General features: G+C 43.4%; 1 protein-coding gene across 3 annotated transcripts in view; it reads right to left on the minus strand.

Moving 5' to 3' along the window:
* Positions 1–9: 9 nt before the first annotated feature.
* Positions 10–16642, minus strand: part of crocc2 (ciliary rootlet coiled-coil, rootletin family member 2) — a 33570-nt gene continuing 16937 nt past the window's right edge. Inside the window, exons 13-37 of one of the 3 annotated variants that reach the window (XM_046391265.1) lie at positions 16264–16463; positions 15695–15877; positions 15108–15252; positions 14863–15009; positions 14558–14788; positions 12073–12266; positions 11423–11550; positions 10933–11078; positions 10657–10836; positions 10237–10371; positions 10019–10162; positions 7626–7864; positions 7351–7510; positions 7092–7259; positions 5785–6169; positions 5599–5678; positions 5354–5474; positions 5112–5275; positions 4587–5027; positions 3830–3979; positions 3544–3744; positions 2358–2489; positions 2121–2151; positions 1638–1817; positions 10–1531 (exon numbers count right to left, since the gene is read on the minus strand). In XM_046391265.1, coding sequence (XP_046247221.1) covers positions 1320–1531; positions 1638–1817; positions 2121–2151; positions 2358–2489; positions 3544–3744; positions 3830–3979; positions 4587–5027; positions 5112–5275; positions 5354–5474; positions 5599–5678; positions 5785–6169; positions 7092–7259; positions 7351–7510; positions 7626–7864; positions 10019–10162; positions 10237–10371; positions 10657–10836; positions 10933–11078; positions 11423–11550; positions 12073–12266; positions 14558–14788; positions 14863–15009; positions 15108–15252; positions 15695–15877; positions 16264–16463 — 4497 coding nt within the window. In that variant the 3' untranslated portion in view covers positions 10–1319. Of the gene's footprint in view, positions 1532–1637; positions 1818–2120; positions 2152–2357; positions 2490–3543; positions 3745–3829; positions 3980–4586; positions 5028–5111; positions 5276–5353; positions 5475–5598; positions 5679–5784; positions 6170–7091; positions 7260–7350; positions 7511–7625; positions 7865–10018; positions 10163–10236; positions 10372–10656; positions 10837–10932; positions 11103–11422; positions 11551–12072; positions 12267–14557; positions 14789–14862; positions 15010–15107; positions 15253–15694; positions 15878–16263; positions 16464–16642 lie in introns of all 3 variants that reach the window. The other 2 variants (XM_046391263.1, XM_046391266.1) reach the window with 2 other exon arrangements.

Below are 16642 nucleotides of genomic sequence, written 5' to 3' on the forward strand. Positions count from 1 at the left end.
CGTGATTCAGCTGAAAGATGTTTTTTTTTTGTGTTTTTTTTTTTTTTTTTTAACAATCCAGCGATTTGGTCCCTGATGGTCAGCTTAGAAATATCCTCAATAAAAGCTCTATTCTGCCTGCCAAAAGACTTCTTTCAGTTTTGGCCCCACCTCCCCCACAGGGATTCACTACCTTGCATAATTAGCTCCTTCCAGCCAATAGCTGAAAAGAGGCCGGTAACTGGATAACCACTGGGCGGATCTATGATAATCAAAGGACTGCTTTAAAGAAACTCTGACAAGATTTTCCGCTTTCAGTGAAACTCCCACTATGTAGCGTTACCAACGCATGCAAGGTTACACAGTGAGAGGACATGCATGTGCACTGTTGTGAAAATGCAATACTGTACAGTTAGAATGGAACTAAAATGGAATAAAAAGTGAAAAAAACACGCACACAGTAGATGCATGTGCGGATGGGAACACAAAACACATGGAGAACACAACATATCTGTGGTTTCTAATTAGCAAAGGGAGGACCACATATTAGCTAAATACTGTGGGTGAAAACTCTCAAGGAATGATGATCCCCACAGACCTTGGAGTCTGCAACGATCTTTGAAAGAAAACAGTGAAGACAGCACTGGCAACAGAGAGCGAAGGTCATTCTCTCACCCACAACACTAAATCCACAAAGGCTTTTAATGGTGCGAACCAAATGCCAGAACTTGCATGCCATGAAAGGGCAGTGCTGTCCTCTGAGAAGTTCACAGAAAATTTTTTCCATTACAAAGTTGTGTGGCCAACAGAATAAACATCATTATCAAATCTCAAATTGTATAACTGTGCTCTGATACACCCAGTTTATTAAAAACAATCACACACACTACTAAAGATTGAGACAAATACAACCCATAACAAAATACATGGTTACACTATACAGTAGAATCTTTATGACATGATCTGAAACACTAACAAAATCACAGCACCAGGAAAATCTGCAAACAATTACTGTAAATATTTGGAAATTATTCTCATTAGGATACACAAAGAGTGATTATGACATATAAAATTGGTACATGATCAATATGACAAATGAGAACATGAACAATCATAAGAGAATACAGCACCAACTAAGGAAACCTTTCATCACTTTGTTTCCTAAAAAAAAAATGACACAGCATAAACAGACGCAGTGAAGTGAGCCAGAGGAAATCCTTAAAACAATTTGGCACATCTAGTTTGCTCATAAACAAAACACTCATTGTTTGTTGTTGTTGAGTTTTCCTGCAGATTAAAGTAATCCACTGCGCACATGTGCATGGGTGGGAGCAAATGCCTCAGGAGTGTGTTTGTGTGTGCTTCCAAATGTGGACATAACTTGTAACATAATGTTGTTGGGAAGCAGCCAGCGGAGCCGTGAATGAGGAAGCCAGAGGTGCTACATACGTCACTGCGGGGTCTCTGCCTACACACCAGGTTGAAGCATCTGATTGAAATAGGCCTGTCGTCTCCTTGTCTCTTGATCCAGCTGCTCTTTCAGGGTCAGCAACTATGAACATCAATAAATTATCGAGTAGGTAGACAAACACAAGCGCACAGAAATAAACCTGTAATCACAGAATTAATCTAAATTCAAATGAAATTGATTAAAATACCTGTTCTTCCAGACATCTGACCCTCTGGCGATGGGCCTTCTCCCTGCTCTCCAGGGCTCGTTCTGCTTGGAGCTGACTGTCTCTCAGACGACCCGTCTCCAAATCCAACTCCTGGTGATGCCGAGCTGTCACCTCCAGGAGGCGCTGTGCGTGAGTGTGTTCCAACTGGGAGATTTGGGCCTGTAGAGAGTTTGAGTTTATAGAACTGAAAATAGAGTATTCCGTTGCTGTAATCAGTGTTTGGACACAAAGGGTGTACACTGAGGTTCGCCGACACTGGGGTTACAGAGGTCATGACCCCATGGCTCCCAGGGATTCTCAGTTCTCTAAAATCAAATCACACTGCAACAGCAGCAGCTTGCCTTTGAGAATTATGCCTGATGCTATAGTTCAAATGCAACTTAAAAGGCTTTCAAAGAGTGCAGGGATATCTAGCTTTTCATGCAAGCAACTACATATTGCCTTGACTGAAGCCGAAAGTACCTTCAGTGAAGTTAGAGAGGGTTCCAGAGTCCTACAAAAAACATTTGAATATTCTTAAATATGCCGTGAGTCACAGTAACATGTGAATATGTGCAAAACATACTTCTCCAAGACACAACAGTGTAGCAACTTTTAATTTCCTGTCTGAAACTGCTGAATGTCTTGTGATATGTGGTGTGGAGCTGATTGTGGTGTGACCCCTGGACCATCCCTGGCTAACATCCAGCAGCCACTGACCTGCACATACTGCACCTCCTCCTGCTTTTTAGCCAGCTCCTGCTCCAGGCTGTGGACTGTCTGCTCCAACTGCTCCTTCTCTCTGGCTGCAGACGCTGCCTCCTCCTCCCTCCTCAGCCTCTCCATCTCCACCTGACAACAACACGAGGGTGACATAATGTGAACGACTTTACCATGATTGTTCTGCACTCATGTGCCTTCCTGTAATGCGTGTAGCAGAAGCCAAGCGCGGAGCCTCTTGGTTCTCACAGTCCACCTACGTGTTTCCATCCCTTCAAGACTGCTTTGCACAATGTGTGACAAAGGAGAGGAATATGTGGAGAAATGGAAGGATGTTACGCAAATGACAAACTACAGGATAATGAAACGGCAAATTATTCAGATCATCTCCTCCTGCATGGGTTAATGTGACTGTCCGTTTGTGTGCCTTAGTGCTTCAACAACTGCATGTATTCACTTGATCCAGAATGTGGCAGCAAGACTTCTGACCAGCACTAAATGCATATTACTTCAGTCCTGGCTTCCATATGTACAAGGGATTCCAGCAGTTTTAGATTTGACTTTAAGACGTTTTTAATTACATTTTAAAGCCCTCTGTGGTTTGGCTCTCTCTATATTTCAAATATTCTACCTCATATTCCGCACCAAACCTTTTCAGGTCTGCTGACCAAAAGCTGGTTAGTGTAGTGCGGTCCAACAAAAGGGGGATCATGTCTGTACTGTTCTAGCTGTGACATTATGAAGCTGCTTCTCATCCACAGTAGCACAGCAGCTGAATCACTGCAACATTATTACTTTTTATGAAACTTGTTTCTTCTTTCTCTTACAGTATATTACTTTTACGAGACATAACTATTGCATCAACTTTTTTCATCTGTCTCTATAATGCTCTATAGTCCTTTATGGAAGTACCATTATAGCATTTAATGATCACAATTGTGTGTTTTAAATTTTATGATTTATTGTATTTGATAACTGTGATTTAGACAAGTTCCAGCAAGTCAAGACACATTGAGTTGAACTAATCCCAATGACTAGGAACAAAGGAATAGTTTGATATTTTGGTAAATATGTTAACTGTTTCCTTGATTCCATTCTTTATGCTAAGCTAAGCTAACCAGCTGATTGATATATGCTCATTTTTACCTTACAGGCATGAGGGCATGCAGCAGATAGGTGGGCTCACCTTTTCCAGTGTCCTCCTGAGTGCTGACTTGTCTTTACTGAGGCGTGTTAGCGCCCTCTCCATCTCTGCTCTCTCACTCTGCAGTTTATGCAAAGTGCTCTGAAGGTTGGTGACCTTGTCCTGGAGCTCCTCCTTCTCTCGCTGCAGCTGTTGGAAGGTCCCCTGGGTCTGCAGTTCAGCTTCCTGCTGTTGCTTCAGGCTCTGGGACACAGTCAGCCATCCACACATCAAAATGGTGTCCCAACCTTTGCACCTTTATTTGTGCTTTGACCTCAATGTGACTCACCTCCTTCAATGCCCTGTTGCACTTCTCCAGCTCAGATTCTTTAAGCTCTAAATCCTCTTGGGCTCGCTGAAGGTTCTGGTTCTGCTCTGTTAGCTTGTGGTTCAGTCTCTTACTCTCTGAAAGGGCATCTCGAGTTTTATCCAGACGCTCCTATAGGCACACACATGTTGGTGCACAGTATACAGTGAAACACCCAGTTTCACCAAACACATTTTTGCATTTGGGCTGACCTTGTGTTTCTGTCTCTTTTACAGTTCTTGACATAATGTTGAACATTGCAGACAGGAGTTAGATTTTTTATCTCGCCTTTTACTGTAATGACCTGACAGCTTTTGAGCAAATAAGGAGATTTATACCAAGCATGTCATGTTTTTGTTTGCTCAGTATCTTTAAATTGCAGTAACCAACTGAGACCGAAAAGCTCTCCGGAGAAGCTCTTGGAGAATTAATGAGCTTGCCGGTGCATTTTATAGCTCAGTCTTTGAGGTCCTTCAGGAAAACCACAGCAGCAAATGTAAATAAAAAAGACTCAGTGAGAAGGTTACATAGCTACACTGTTAATCAAAGCACAGCAATGGAGGCATTGCTATTCGTCTTATTTTGAAGTTTGAAACTTTAAAAATACACAGTGCACATGATTTGTTTTATGTTAGACAAGCGAGGAAATGTTTTTCTTAAAACTCATTTCTGCCTGTGGCTTGGTCATCCAGCATTTATCTTGTTAACTAATCCTGTAGTGAGGATGATGATGTGGTACCTGCAGCAGCCTTCGGTCCTGCTCACTCACAGTCAGAGCCCTCTGCAGCTGTGTGATCTGCTCCTTCAGGGCTTCGCTGCTGGTCCTGTTGTCACTGAGGTTGTTTGACAGTTTGTGGATCTGTTCTCTTAGCTGGCTCTCGTGCTGCTCAGCTCGAGCAAGTGACGTGGCTAACCTCTCCTCGCTGACCCTCAGTGCTGCACACCGGTCCTCACTCTCCCCCAGCTTCCTCCTAAGCTGTGTCAGTCTTTCCTGCAGTGCCTCTGCCTCTGCATCCATCTCTGATGCCCTTAGCTGGGCCCTCTGTAGCTCACCCTCAAGGGTGCGCTGGGAGAGCTCCAGATGGCCCACCCTGTTCTCAGCTGCGTCCAGGGACTCCTTCAGCTTCCGTTGTTCTACATTTGCACGGGATTCTAAACTCTGCGAGAGCTCCAACTTATCCTGTAGAGGAATTGCCACAGGAGTTGTCACTGGAGATGCTGTATGTTATTTTGGTTAATATTTATCTCTGTAGCTTTCACATACTTGCAGTGCACGGGACTCTGCCTCAGCAGCTTGCAGACTAGCCCTCAGTTGAGCTATCTCCTCCTCAAGGCTTCTCTTCTCCTTCTCTCTACGATGTGCTACTTCTTCCTGCAGGGCAAGGGATGCATGTGCCTCATGCGCTCTCTCTGCCATCTCTCTTTTTCCTGCGAAAATATGTCAAATACGCTGTGTGTAAACAGAATTAATAACTGATATTTACTGCATATGTAGGATCCACCTACCCTGCTCTGATTGCTTCAAGGACTTCTGTAGTTGTAGTAGCTGGGCTGCTGACTTATCATGGCTGTCCTGGAGTTCTGTCACCTGCTGACTTAGACTAACTACCTGAGCCTTGGCTTCATCCTGATGAAAGAACATATTTATGAGATTAAAAGTGCCAAAAAGTAAACATTAAGATGTAATAAGTGAATTCAATTTAGGATTGCTGAACTGACTGAACTGGTGGTCTAAATTATTAAAAATGTACCCTGTCTCTTTGCATGTCCCTGACATCCTGCTGGAACTCCCTTAGGGCAGTGTGCACTGAGTCCACATCCAGATCTTCATCTTTGCCGCAAGACAAGGAAAACACAGAGAACACACTTAATTTTGCACCTGCTTTTAGCACAAAAATGGCATCACGACACCTCATTAAGAAAGTGCATGAACGTACCTTTTACCTGCAGGTGATTTCCCCAGAGTGAAGGAGACCTTCTGTGTGACTTGGGTCTGCCTGAAAGCCTTGTATTACCGGTACCAACTAAGCAGCGCAGAGCTGTATACAAGCCTGCCAACTTGAGCTCCAGGTCTGTGCGTTTGGCATTAGCCTGGCACAGCTGCTCTTCTAGGCTCTGAACTTTGCTTTCAGCAAGGCCAACCTGCACAGAGAGGTTCTTCACCTGGATCCTGGCGTCTTCTAGTGCCTCCCCCAGCTGGCCGGTGGTTTCTCTGTGCCTCTGGTCACACTGCTCCTGATAAGCCTCTCTGTCCTGCAGCAGCTCTTGCCTCTGATGCTCTGCTGTCTCCAGTTCCACCACACGACGCTGCAGACCTGCAACCTGAGCAAACACCCAAAACAGGGTAACAAGACAGACCTAATTTACACCATTAGTCATGTGTATATTTATTATATACTGTGCATTATATCCACATATTTAGTAAACATGCCATAACAGGAGAGCTTTTAGAGGATTTAAATAGTTTAAAATGTTAAAACATAAATAAACACACTTGAATAATGAATAACACTGCAATGTAATTGCTGAAGAAACATGCCTCGAGCGTTATCAAGTGACCAAGGCTTGACTGCATCAACAACAGAGACGTGGCTTCTGTAAAGAGTCAATGTGCTATGGGACAACAAGCCTGTCAAGTTCACTGAAAAGATTTCTGAAAAAATCTTCTAAACCATATCATAAAAGGTTAAATGGTACCAGGAAGAATCCTGGTTGAGGCATAAACTGGAACAACATACTTCTTTTATCCCATTATAGTAGAGCTTCTCATCCTCAGGGCTGAGATGCTTGACAAAGAGAAAAGGCCGCTAGGATATTTCAAGGATATTTTAAAAACTGCTGACTGATGGGTATTGGCTTCGAATGCATCAAGAGTAAAAGTACACCAAACATTAATTTGATCTGCTGAGGTCTTGAGAATTTGGGGACCCTACAAATGGTGTTAAAAGCATTTTATTTTCTAGAACATTTTTTAGAAGTTAATTTTTTCCTCAAATTTTGCTGCACTATTAGAATACATAGTAAATGGTAGTAGGTAGTAATGGTTTCTTTAATAAACTGTAAGTGGTTTTAAATTCACAAAGCACACCTAAATACAACTGTCATCACTGCAGAATATTCAGTGTAGTATGGTTCATGTTCTCTGTCTCTGCATGAGTATGGCAGGTATTCTTCAAGTATGTATGCAAAGGTGGAATGTTTGCTCTAGCATGTTGTTAACAGACCGATTCCCGCAGGCCTCTACCTCATTCAGCGCTGCTTCTCTGCCAGCCTCACACTCCAGCACTCTCTGCTTGAGAGTGAAAGCTTCACGACGTGCCTCCTCCTCCTTCTGTTCCTCCTGACATACCCGGGCCTGCAGCTCTCGCAGCTCCTGTTTCTGCCGGCCATTCTCCCCTTCGAGGACCTTTACCTGCTCATGGTAACATACCACATACTAGTTAGAGGTGATTCTTTATATGAAATAAATCAGATGGAAAGCAGCTACCTCACTAATCTTTCACCTGTCTGCGCAGCTCCTGCAGCTCTCTGCGTGCCTGCAGGCGAGACTTCTCCAGCTCTCTCATACTACTTCGTAGAGCAGTTGCTTCCTGGTGCATCGAGCTTCTGCATTCCTCTACGATGGCCACTTTCTGCTCTTTCTCCTCCACAGCTCTTCTCAAACTAGTAAAGATATGTTTGAAGTTATAGCAATCATGAAAGTACTGACAGCTGTCGCTGTCCACAGTCACAATAACCACATTTACACAAAATCTCCAGGTCCATGTGATAGCCATACCTGCTGTTGTCACTCTCTGCTCTTTTGATCAAAGCTCTAAGCTCTTTGTTAGAGGCTTGGATGGCATCTTTCTCTCTAGTCTCATCACCCAAGAGCCGTTTCAGGTCCAAGGCTTCTTTTCGTTGCATGTCCCGATCTTGGGCACACTCCTGGAGCTCTCTGTGTGCCTCAATTAGCTTCCTTCGCTCTTTAATCAGTCCATCCTGTGCCTCCTGCAGCTGCCGATGAAGCACCTCTAGCTTCATGTCAGATTGTACAGAATGATAGGTATGGCATGTCAATTAGGGTAAATTAAGAGGTCTTGTGGATAAACAGCACACCCTTTATTCATGAGGTTAATAAACTGTAGAAATAAAAGTAGAAATACTTTGACTGTAAACCAAATCTAGAATTGTTCTGGTGATATGAATTCTAACTGCATATAAACATTGTTTATTGAAAAGCTAATAAGGACTTAAGTTAATAACCCAAAACACTTCTCAAAATTCATCAAAAAATTCTCTGAGGCTGCTATCTACAGAATATCAGATACTAAAACACATATATATAATTATCAAAATTGAATGGAAAAAATCCATCAACATACTGACATCTATACATATATTATTACTGTAGGTATATTGTATGTGATACTGACTTTGGATCAGATAATGTATTAGAAATTCACAGTTTGAAAGTCAAACCTCAACATCTCCCACTTTAAGTGCTATGTGCACAATCCCAAGACACTGTATGACCTATATTCTGTTGTATAGCAACATGTTGTGTGTATTGAGAGACACAGGGAGGACAGAGCTTATCTGGGCATGGATAAGAGCCAGTTCGGCATATAGCCAGGTGCTGTCTCTCCCCATCTCCTTACTACAGCTTGCCGTGTAGAAAGTCCACAGAGAGTAACATGATGAACAGCAGTCACCCCACCGCCCCTGCAGGGGTGTTTGGGGAGGAAGGGGTGAGGGAGGATGAGGAGGAGGAGGAGTGTTGTGTTCAGAGGCCACACAAGATGACTCTTTCTCATAAACTCTAATGTGAGAAAAAACAAGCCAGTGCTGATCTGTCCAATTATACTTTATTTTATCTGATTTTTTTGAGGGGGGGTGGGGGGGTGGGGGTGGGAGAGGAGAGAATATGAGGGCGGCAGTGTTGTGTTATGTGCAGGGGAGAGAGGGACCTGTAGTCCCAGTGGAGCCAGCCTCTCGCTGCTGCTAGGGAGAAAATAAACACTCCCCCACTGGTTTATTTACACAAGGGGTTAACTCAAACTTTGATTTCATATTATGGTACCAGGGACCGTATCCTCCCCCTCTCATTCTCCCTCTCTCTTCCCATTTCATGCTCACTAGCTCTCTGTCACACACTCTCACTCCTGCTCTGTCACTGTCTAACATGAGGCTCCTGAGCTGGAGTAAGAGAAAATAATCAAACAAGGGATTGAGCAGGGGTGGCGGCCAAACATGACAGTGACGCTGAAGTTTGACTTGATATATGGTAGGGAGGGTTGTCCAAAACCTCAAAACTTTTCTGCTCTGGCTCCACACAACCTCATTCACTATGCTTTGACATGACTAAGGAGACAGGGGGAAGACAGGATGATCCTCATTTTTGCTTTTTTATTGAAACCAAAAAGTCACACACAGATAAACAATCTTCTTTTCCAGGGAAAGCAGGCTTTTAAATCAAGGCACGGCAAGGCCCTTACATCTTAATGAGGTGACTCTGAGCTTGTTATTTCACTAAAACGCCCAGTGACCCCGTGCCTGCAATCCTGACCTCAAGCAACCCCGAGAGATGAGATTTATGGCTCTCATTTGGCTCAGAGGAGTATGTCACTGGGCCAAAATTATAGTCTCTAATTGCACTTTTGTATTTAAGGTCAGTGGAACTACATTTTCCTCCAGCAGGCTTGACAGGAAAAAGACACAGTGAGCGGGTGCTGAGCAGGAGTCGTAAGAGAGGACACTACTTTCTGCTTGTAGGATTTGGCACCGAGTACTCTGCACCTGATGGCACCCTGATGCTAGAAACACTCTGTGGCATTGGCCAAGTTCAACAGTCGGCCTATGGTAAATGGCTCTCCCTCACACTAGCACTAATTGGTGCAAACCCCCTTCTCTCTAGAGGCATATCCCTGGTCTCCCATCCTATGCCAAGCCAAACAAGCCCGTAATTTCCTATTCATTTCGGTGATCCTACTGTACAAACCAGGTGTGGTGACATCCACCCCATATATTCTGCGACTTGTTTGTATTTCCAAGTCAATATTGTAACATTCCCTCAAGGCTGACATTAGTCCTGCATGAGTCATCATTGCAACAGGTATTATTATACAATGGTGCCACAGAAGAGACAGCCATGATGTTTATGTTTAAAAGAAAGTTTTCAAAGGTCCTCACCTCCTGTTGTGTGTGTTCTCTCTGTTGGTTCAACTCTCTGACTTGCTCAGTTAGACTCTTCTTGGCATTTTCATGGGAGTTCAAAGACTCTTCAAATTGAGTGCGCAAGTGCTGCAGCTCAGACTGAAGAATGGCCATTGCATTCTGGAACATGGAGTTATATGTAAAGAACAAGAAAAGCGACCAGAGCCTATATGATCTTGCTGTATGTATTTCACCTTATCCTGTTCCTGTTTGCTCAGTGCCTCCCTCTGCACGCTCTCAAGCCCCATGCCTGCTGTGGCCAGGTCCTGCTGCAGAGCTGCTAGCTTCTCCATGAGGGCACCCTTTTCCTCCTCCTTCTGGCACAAAATCTGGTCACAGCAGACTGCAAGGTCAGGGTCATTTATAACAACAAGTTTCAAGATTATATCACGCTTACATAAACTTTCACTGAGGGACAAGGAAAGGATGTAGTGCCTTGCATGATGAAACAGGCAGGAGATGTTTACATAGACTTTTTATACACACAAACAAACAAACACTGTGAAGACAGCACTTGTTGTGGATGAGACACAATTCTCTAAGCCTAGGACTACCCTAAATACTCCAACATTTTAAAGTTCATACAAAACTCATGAAGGTACCACCTTACACACCTGCTGCTTTTCACTCTCAGCCCGCAGGAGGCTTTGGTTGTAGTCCTGCTGCAGCCTGGCCAGCTCCTCTTGCACCTGCTGTAGCTCCTTCTGGCTGTGCGCTCGCAGCTCATCACACTGTCTACGCAGCTGCTCCTCAGCCTGCTCCCGCTGAACTGTCAGCTCTGCACACTGCTGGTCCTGTCAACCACCAAACACATATACCACTGATAAGTGAATAGATAGCTGAAGTATTTGATTTGTCAAGCCACAATAACTATGCAAGTCTTATTGTACCTTTTGCAGACGTTCAGCTTCAAGCTGCTCTCTGTGAATTTGCTCTTTGTTGTTCAGGGTCAGCAGGGCATTCCTCTCAACATGGGCCAGCTTCTCCTCCAACATACTCCGCTCTTGTGCAGCTTGTGCTGATTGGCGTTCTGCATCTGCACGCATCCGAGCACCATCACCTAAACAGATGCATCCAATCTCTATTGAAATCCCATTTAGTTGTTAGATGGAGACCCTCGGGTTCAGCAAGATTTGATATAGAATTTTATTTGCGGGGGATACTTATGCTTGTCTTTATGTGGAACATGCTAACTTATCCAGTCCATGTGTGTTTGTATTGGGACCCTGGTCAGCTGAGAAAGCAGCTCCAGTGATCCTGCAGCCCAGCTGTTGCAGATCTCACAGCTGAAATATGGATCTCTAGGGGGCTGGAAAGGCTTCATGGCCAGAGGGCTTGGCACGGAGGACAGAGGGGTCTCTGAGGGAGGGGGCTACTCACGCGTCAAGGCCTCGTTAGCCAGGAGCAAGCTGTGCCTCTCCCCCTCCATCCTGGTGCGCTCAGCCTCCAGAGACGAGACAAGCTCCTGGCTCTCAAACAGAGCCGTCTCCAGGGACTCCTTCTCTGCTCTGGAACACAACGGTAAAATGGTTTGAGCTCAAAAAAAAGACCTTTGAACCACTAGGTGTAGAAGGTCATAAAATCCAATGATCCATCATGAGCTAAGTTTCCAAATAAAACCACATTACTTGAAGACTCTTGTTACATGTGACTAACTGTGTTTTACAAAGCAAAAACGACCTTAAATACACATTGGCAGTTGGTTTCACTTGACAAACACACAAACATACACTGAGTTATTTACGATGCTCTTGAGGAGACTGTACTGACTTACATTCATTCCTTACGCTCTTAACTTAACCATACCCATAACTGATACATGCTTAACCCCAACCCCGACCCTGAACTTAACCAGTGAAGACAGAAGCAAATTGACTGCAGCCTGTGTTGAATGCAACTGCAGAAAACAAGCTGGGAGAACTGGTTTTAAATTTGAAAGTGGTCCCAAAACATTTCAGAGGTCAGACCACACAAACAAATACACACACACACACACACACACACACACACACACACCAACACACTCAGACCTAAGTGCAACCAGCTCCTGCGTGAGACCACAGGCGTTTCGGTCAGCAGAGTTGAGCTTGACATCCAGAGCAGCCTTGTCCTTGGCCAGCTCCTCCCTGTCATGGGTAGCTCTCTTTAGGGCTGTGGTCTGTGTCTCAAGCTCCTTCCTGCACGCACAAAGCTCCTCTGACATAGTCTGCATCTGCCTGCTGACCTAGAGACCGACACACACACAAAAATAAAAAAATACCATTAAGCAATCAATCTATACTTTTTGGGTCATGAAAAAAAAGAGACTATACAGTAAATCATTATGTGCATACGCTACAAACTACAGCAAACGCACTTCATGGCTGAGGAAGAATGAGCAGCAGTTGTGTTATGGTTGGTAATATGTATTTGTTGGATTGAGAATGAACCGCCAAACCTCTACACGTTATGTAGCCACATATGCTGCACTAATATTGAACTCTACATACCCCTCTTTTCGGTGTTATGAAGCATAAATTAAACAAACTTTAAATGATTCATGACAGTGTATAGGAACTGCAGGGCCATTACAAATGCAGTGCCTGAAGCAAAACAAAAATGATTAGTGGGGGTTATGATTTTTTTTCCACTTACCACTTAAATCACTATGACACACCACAAGACCTATATCTAGAAACAAAAATAATGATCTGAGAACATGTGCAGCTCATGAAGAACTTGCTGAGTTTTATGCAGCATTTATTAAACGTTAACAACATATTATTGTAATGAAAGTGCTGAAGAGACGCCTGTCCTGTGATTCATCTTTTACTGTAGAAATTCACTAAACTCAGCAGCCAATTTACAATTCAAATTACACTTATGTGCAAACATGATAGGTTTGCACATGGCTTAAAGGGTCAGAGGAATACACGAGAAAACTGAATCCACTTTCACATTTATAAGCTAAATATGAAGCAACAGCCTTACCTTAGCTTAGCACTAAGACCGAAAGCAAGGGAAAACAGCTAGCCTGCTACTGCGCAAGGGCACATCAGTCTATCAGCAACTCCAATGCCCATAAATGAACATGTTATATCTTGTTTGCATACTCTTGACAAAAGGTTACATGTAGGAACTGTTTCTTGGCCTGGCCACTGACTTCCTGAAGTCTTGGCAATATCCCCAACATAACAAGACTCCACTGACTTAGCCAAGAAATAGTTCCAGCATACAAACCCTCGGAAAACCACAACCTCATCTTTACATTACTGTTTGTGTACAAATGAAACAAATTAAAGCAAATTACTTGTTATTATAATTATTAATGTTAATTAGTGAGCTCAAGAGCTACTGATAGCTATATTTTATTTACCTCTGGACAGCATTAGGCTAGCTTTTTCTCAAATCTACTAGTTTTTTTTTTTTTTTTTTTTATGCTAAGCTAACCTAACTGCACGCTGACTTCTTATTTAGTGAAGAGACACGGGAGAGAGTGGTATCTATCTTCTCATGTAACACTCAGCAAGAAGTCTACTTTGCTTATTTCCCAAAATGTCACCTATTCCTTGATGGGTCATTCTACTGGTTCGAATCAAACGATCATAAAGCTGTATTATGAAACAGAAAAAAAAGTTAGCTATAAACTGTAAGATCTCAGAATGTTCTCTAATATACTGTGCCTTTAGGGCTGGTGACTAACACACCATCGCACACTGCTTAAGTCTATAATGGGGCCTGCAACTTCTAATATTTCACTGCAACGGATTGTTTAAAAAGCAACAATCACCATAATTTGATTTTGAACCAAACTAAAATGAACTCACACTAACTAAATATTAGCACATGATGTCTTTCAGTCTCCCCTTAGGTAAATATGAGAGTGGATGAATTACACCAATGTTATGGGTGTCAGTGGTGCCCAATAAGAGGATGAAACATGAGCTTACTGCAATGTAGGCCACTCCAGGGCTTGTTTTATGCACAACTGATTTATTTTTACAGATAAGCTATCTAAAAATGTTTGGATGGAATTTGTCAAATTGTTTATGTTTGTTATATTCTAGCTGAGATCAACATGGTTATCCGAGTTTCACATTCACATTCAGAACAGATAACAAAACAGAAGAAGATTCCTTTCATTCTTTAGGGGACAAAACAGGGAGATCTGGAGCTGCTGAGGGAAAAATGGGAATACTTTAGGTGTTAATTTATTGGGTCTCTCACTAAACCCCACTGGATATTATCTGTCTATCTATTTATCTTTCCCAGTTCACATTTGTTCAGGAAGATCCCCTGCTTGTTATGTCCCAAGTTACTCATAAAACACAGAGTGGGTCTCAAACTGCTCTCCATATCCCATTTGAAAGAAAAAAAACATGACAGATGTGTCCAGTACCTCCAACACGTTTTATTGTGACCACAAGTCCCACAAACCTGCTGAAAGCCATTACTAACATCAACACAGTTCTCCCTGGTGGGGGGAGCTGGGGGGGCATGGAGACTAAAGTGTGTGAATGGCCAGAGATCTCTGACCTGGGACTGCTGCTCCAGAGCCTGAGCTTTCTCCTTCTGCAGCAGGCTCAGCTCTGCTTTGAGCTTCTGGCAGAGATCCTGCAAGTGGCTGTGAGAGCTCTCCAGGGCTTGTTTCTCAGCAAGCAGGACCATCTTCTCTTGTTGCACTTGTGCTGTCTCATCCCTGGCTGCTGCACGCTCCATTTCAGCGTCCCGTCTACGCTCACCAAGCTCTGCCTTCTCACCCTCTGTCTGGAAGGGAAGAAAAAAAAATTTCACTTCTGTTGTGTTCTACTCTGCCTTCCATCAACAGCACAGCTACTGACCTGCAACAGAATACGATTGAGTTCCACCTTGTCTTTGGCTAAACCTTCGCTCAAGGCAGCCATTTTAGCCAGAGAATCTTTTAGGGCAGCCTCCTGATTTCGAAATTTGATGAGGGCTAACTCATGCGCAGCACTTCGGGATTCCATCTGTACAGTACAGGTAGATCATTACTATGGGAGTTTAAACCCCCAGAGAAAATCTAATAATACAGACAAGTCTACCTGGTGCAGAACAAACAGTGTACCTTGCTAAGAGCCAAAGCCAGGCTGGCTTTCTCATCCTCCAACACCTCCTTCTGCAGGGTGGTTTGACTCAGAGCCTCCTTCACTGTCACAAGCTCCCTACGCAGATCTGAGTGCTTCCCTTCAAGCTCCTCCAGACTCCTCTCTCTGAAATACAAAATAACTCGCTCACACAGTTTCTTTGTCTCACACACACACAGATTATTTATACAAACAAAATCCCTTAACAGTAATCCATCTCCACTTTGAAAGATGGAGAAATGTTGGTTCCAAAGGCCAGACCTCTGAGGGAGTTACTTTTTTTCTGTATCGCATGACCTGCTCCAATTCTCAGCTAATCAAATTTTTTTGAAGCAAAAGAACCCCCCCCCCCCCCGCAAAAGTGGAAAAAAAATGTTTTCCTCTTGCATGAGTGCAGTAATGCAATGTAAATCATTTACATTTTCATCCAAATGTCATCTGGGTGCAATGCCGGCCGGAGAATGACATGTGTTACTGATCTGAGCTCTAAACAACTGGAGGTTGAGAACAATCCCAGGTGACGGAGTGTGTGTTGTGTAACGGTCATGCTGCCTTGTTCATGTTGTACCCTCTTTGGGCCTCCGTGCGCTGGCGTGCCAGCTGCATCTCCAGATCTTCCCTCTGCTGCCTCAGGAGATCCCGCTGTCTCTGGAGCTCCAGGGATGAGCCTCGCAGTACTTCCAGCTCAGTTTGCTGGGAGTCCACCTTCTGCTGCAGCTGTGACAGCAGCTTCTCCAGGCTGCCCTTCTCACTGACAGAGAGAGGATATTAAGGTCAGCTGCTGCGTCAACATCGTCATTAATGGAACAGTTGATTTTCTTCTTTACTTCTTGTACGATGTTGTATAAATATTGTTTTTGGAGAGGTTTCAGTGTGTTTCAATATGTTCTCATAATTAGAGTGAAAATGATCTGCTTAATTAAACATAAAACCAAACTACAATATTTGTCATCATCATCATAACCATTATAATATTTGTATTTTTCCAAAAACAACATTAAGTCCTAATGGCAGTTTCACAAATAGGAAAAAAAGTCTAGAAAATATGAATTAGAATACACACCTAATAAATTATTTTCTATCCACAGCCTCAAGACAGTTCAGGAAAATTATAATGACTGCAGGATCATAAAGTACCTGGAGATGTGCTCCAGTGAGCAGCGATATCTGTTGCTGTCTCTGAGGCTTTCCTCCAGAGCTTTTTTAGCCTCCTGACTTTCCCTCCTTACTTCCTGGATCTTCTGCTCTAGCTCTCTCCTCTCAGTGTCCCTCTCCTGCAGGTGATCACGCAGAGTGTCCACTTGCTCCAGGACAGCATCTAGACACCCACGCAGGTCCTGTGGTTTCAGTGTAGTGTTTGTGGTGTGTAGGTAAAGAAACTTGTTAGATATATTATCTCTCTAAAAAACAGTGGTTCCTAACATTTTTGGACTCTGACCTCTTAAAACTAAGCTATATATCTCATTACAGATTAACCCTTGTATGTGCATAAGCACTTTAACTGTAGATTGATTTT

This window comes from Scatophagus argus, chromosome 6, assembly GCF_020382885.2.
Source record: "Scatophagus argus isolate fScaArg1 chromosome 6, fScaArg1.pri, whole genome shotgun sequence".
NCBI lineage: Eukaryota > Metazoa > Chordata > Actinopteri > Scatophagidae > Scatophagus > Scatophagus argus.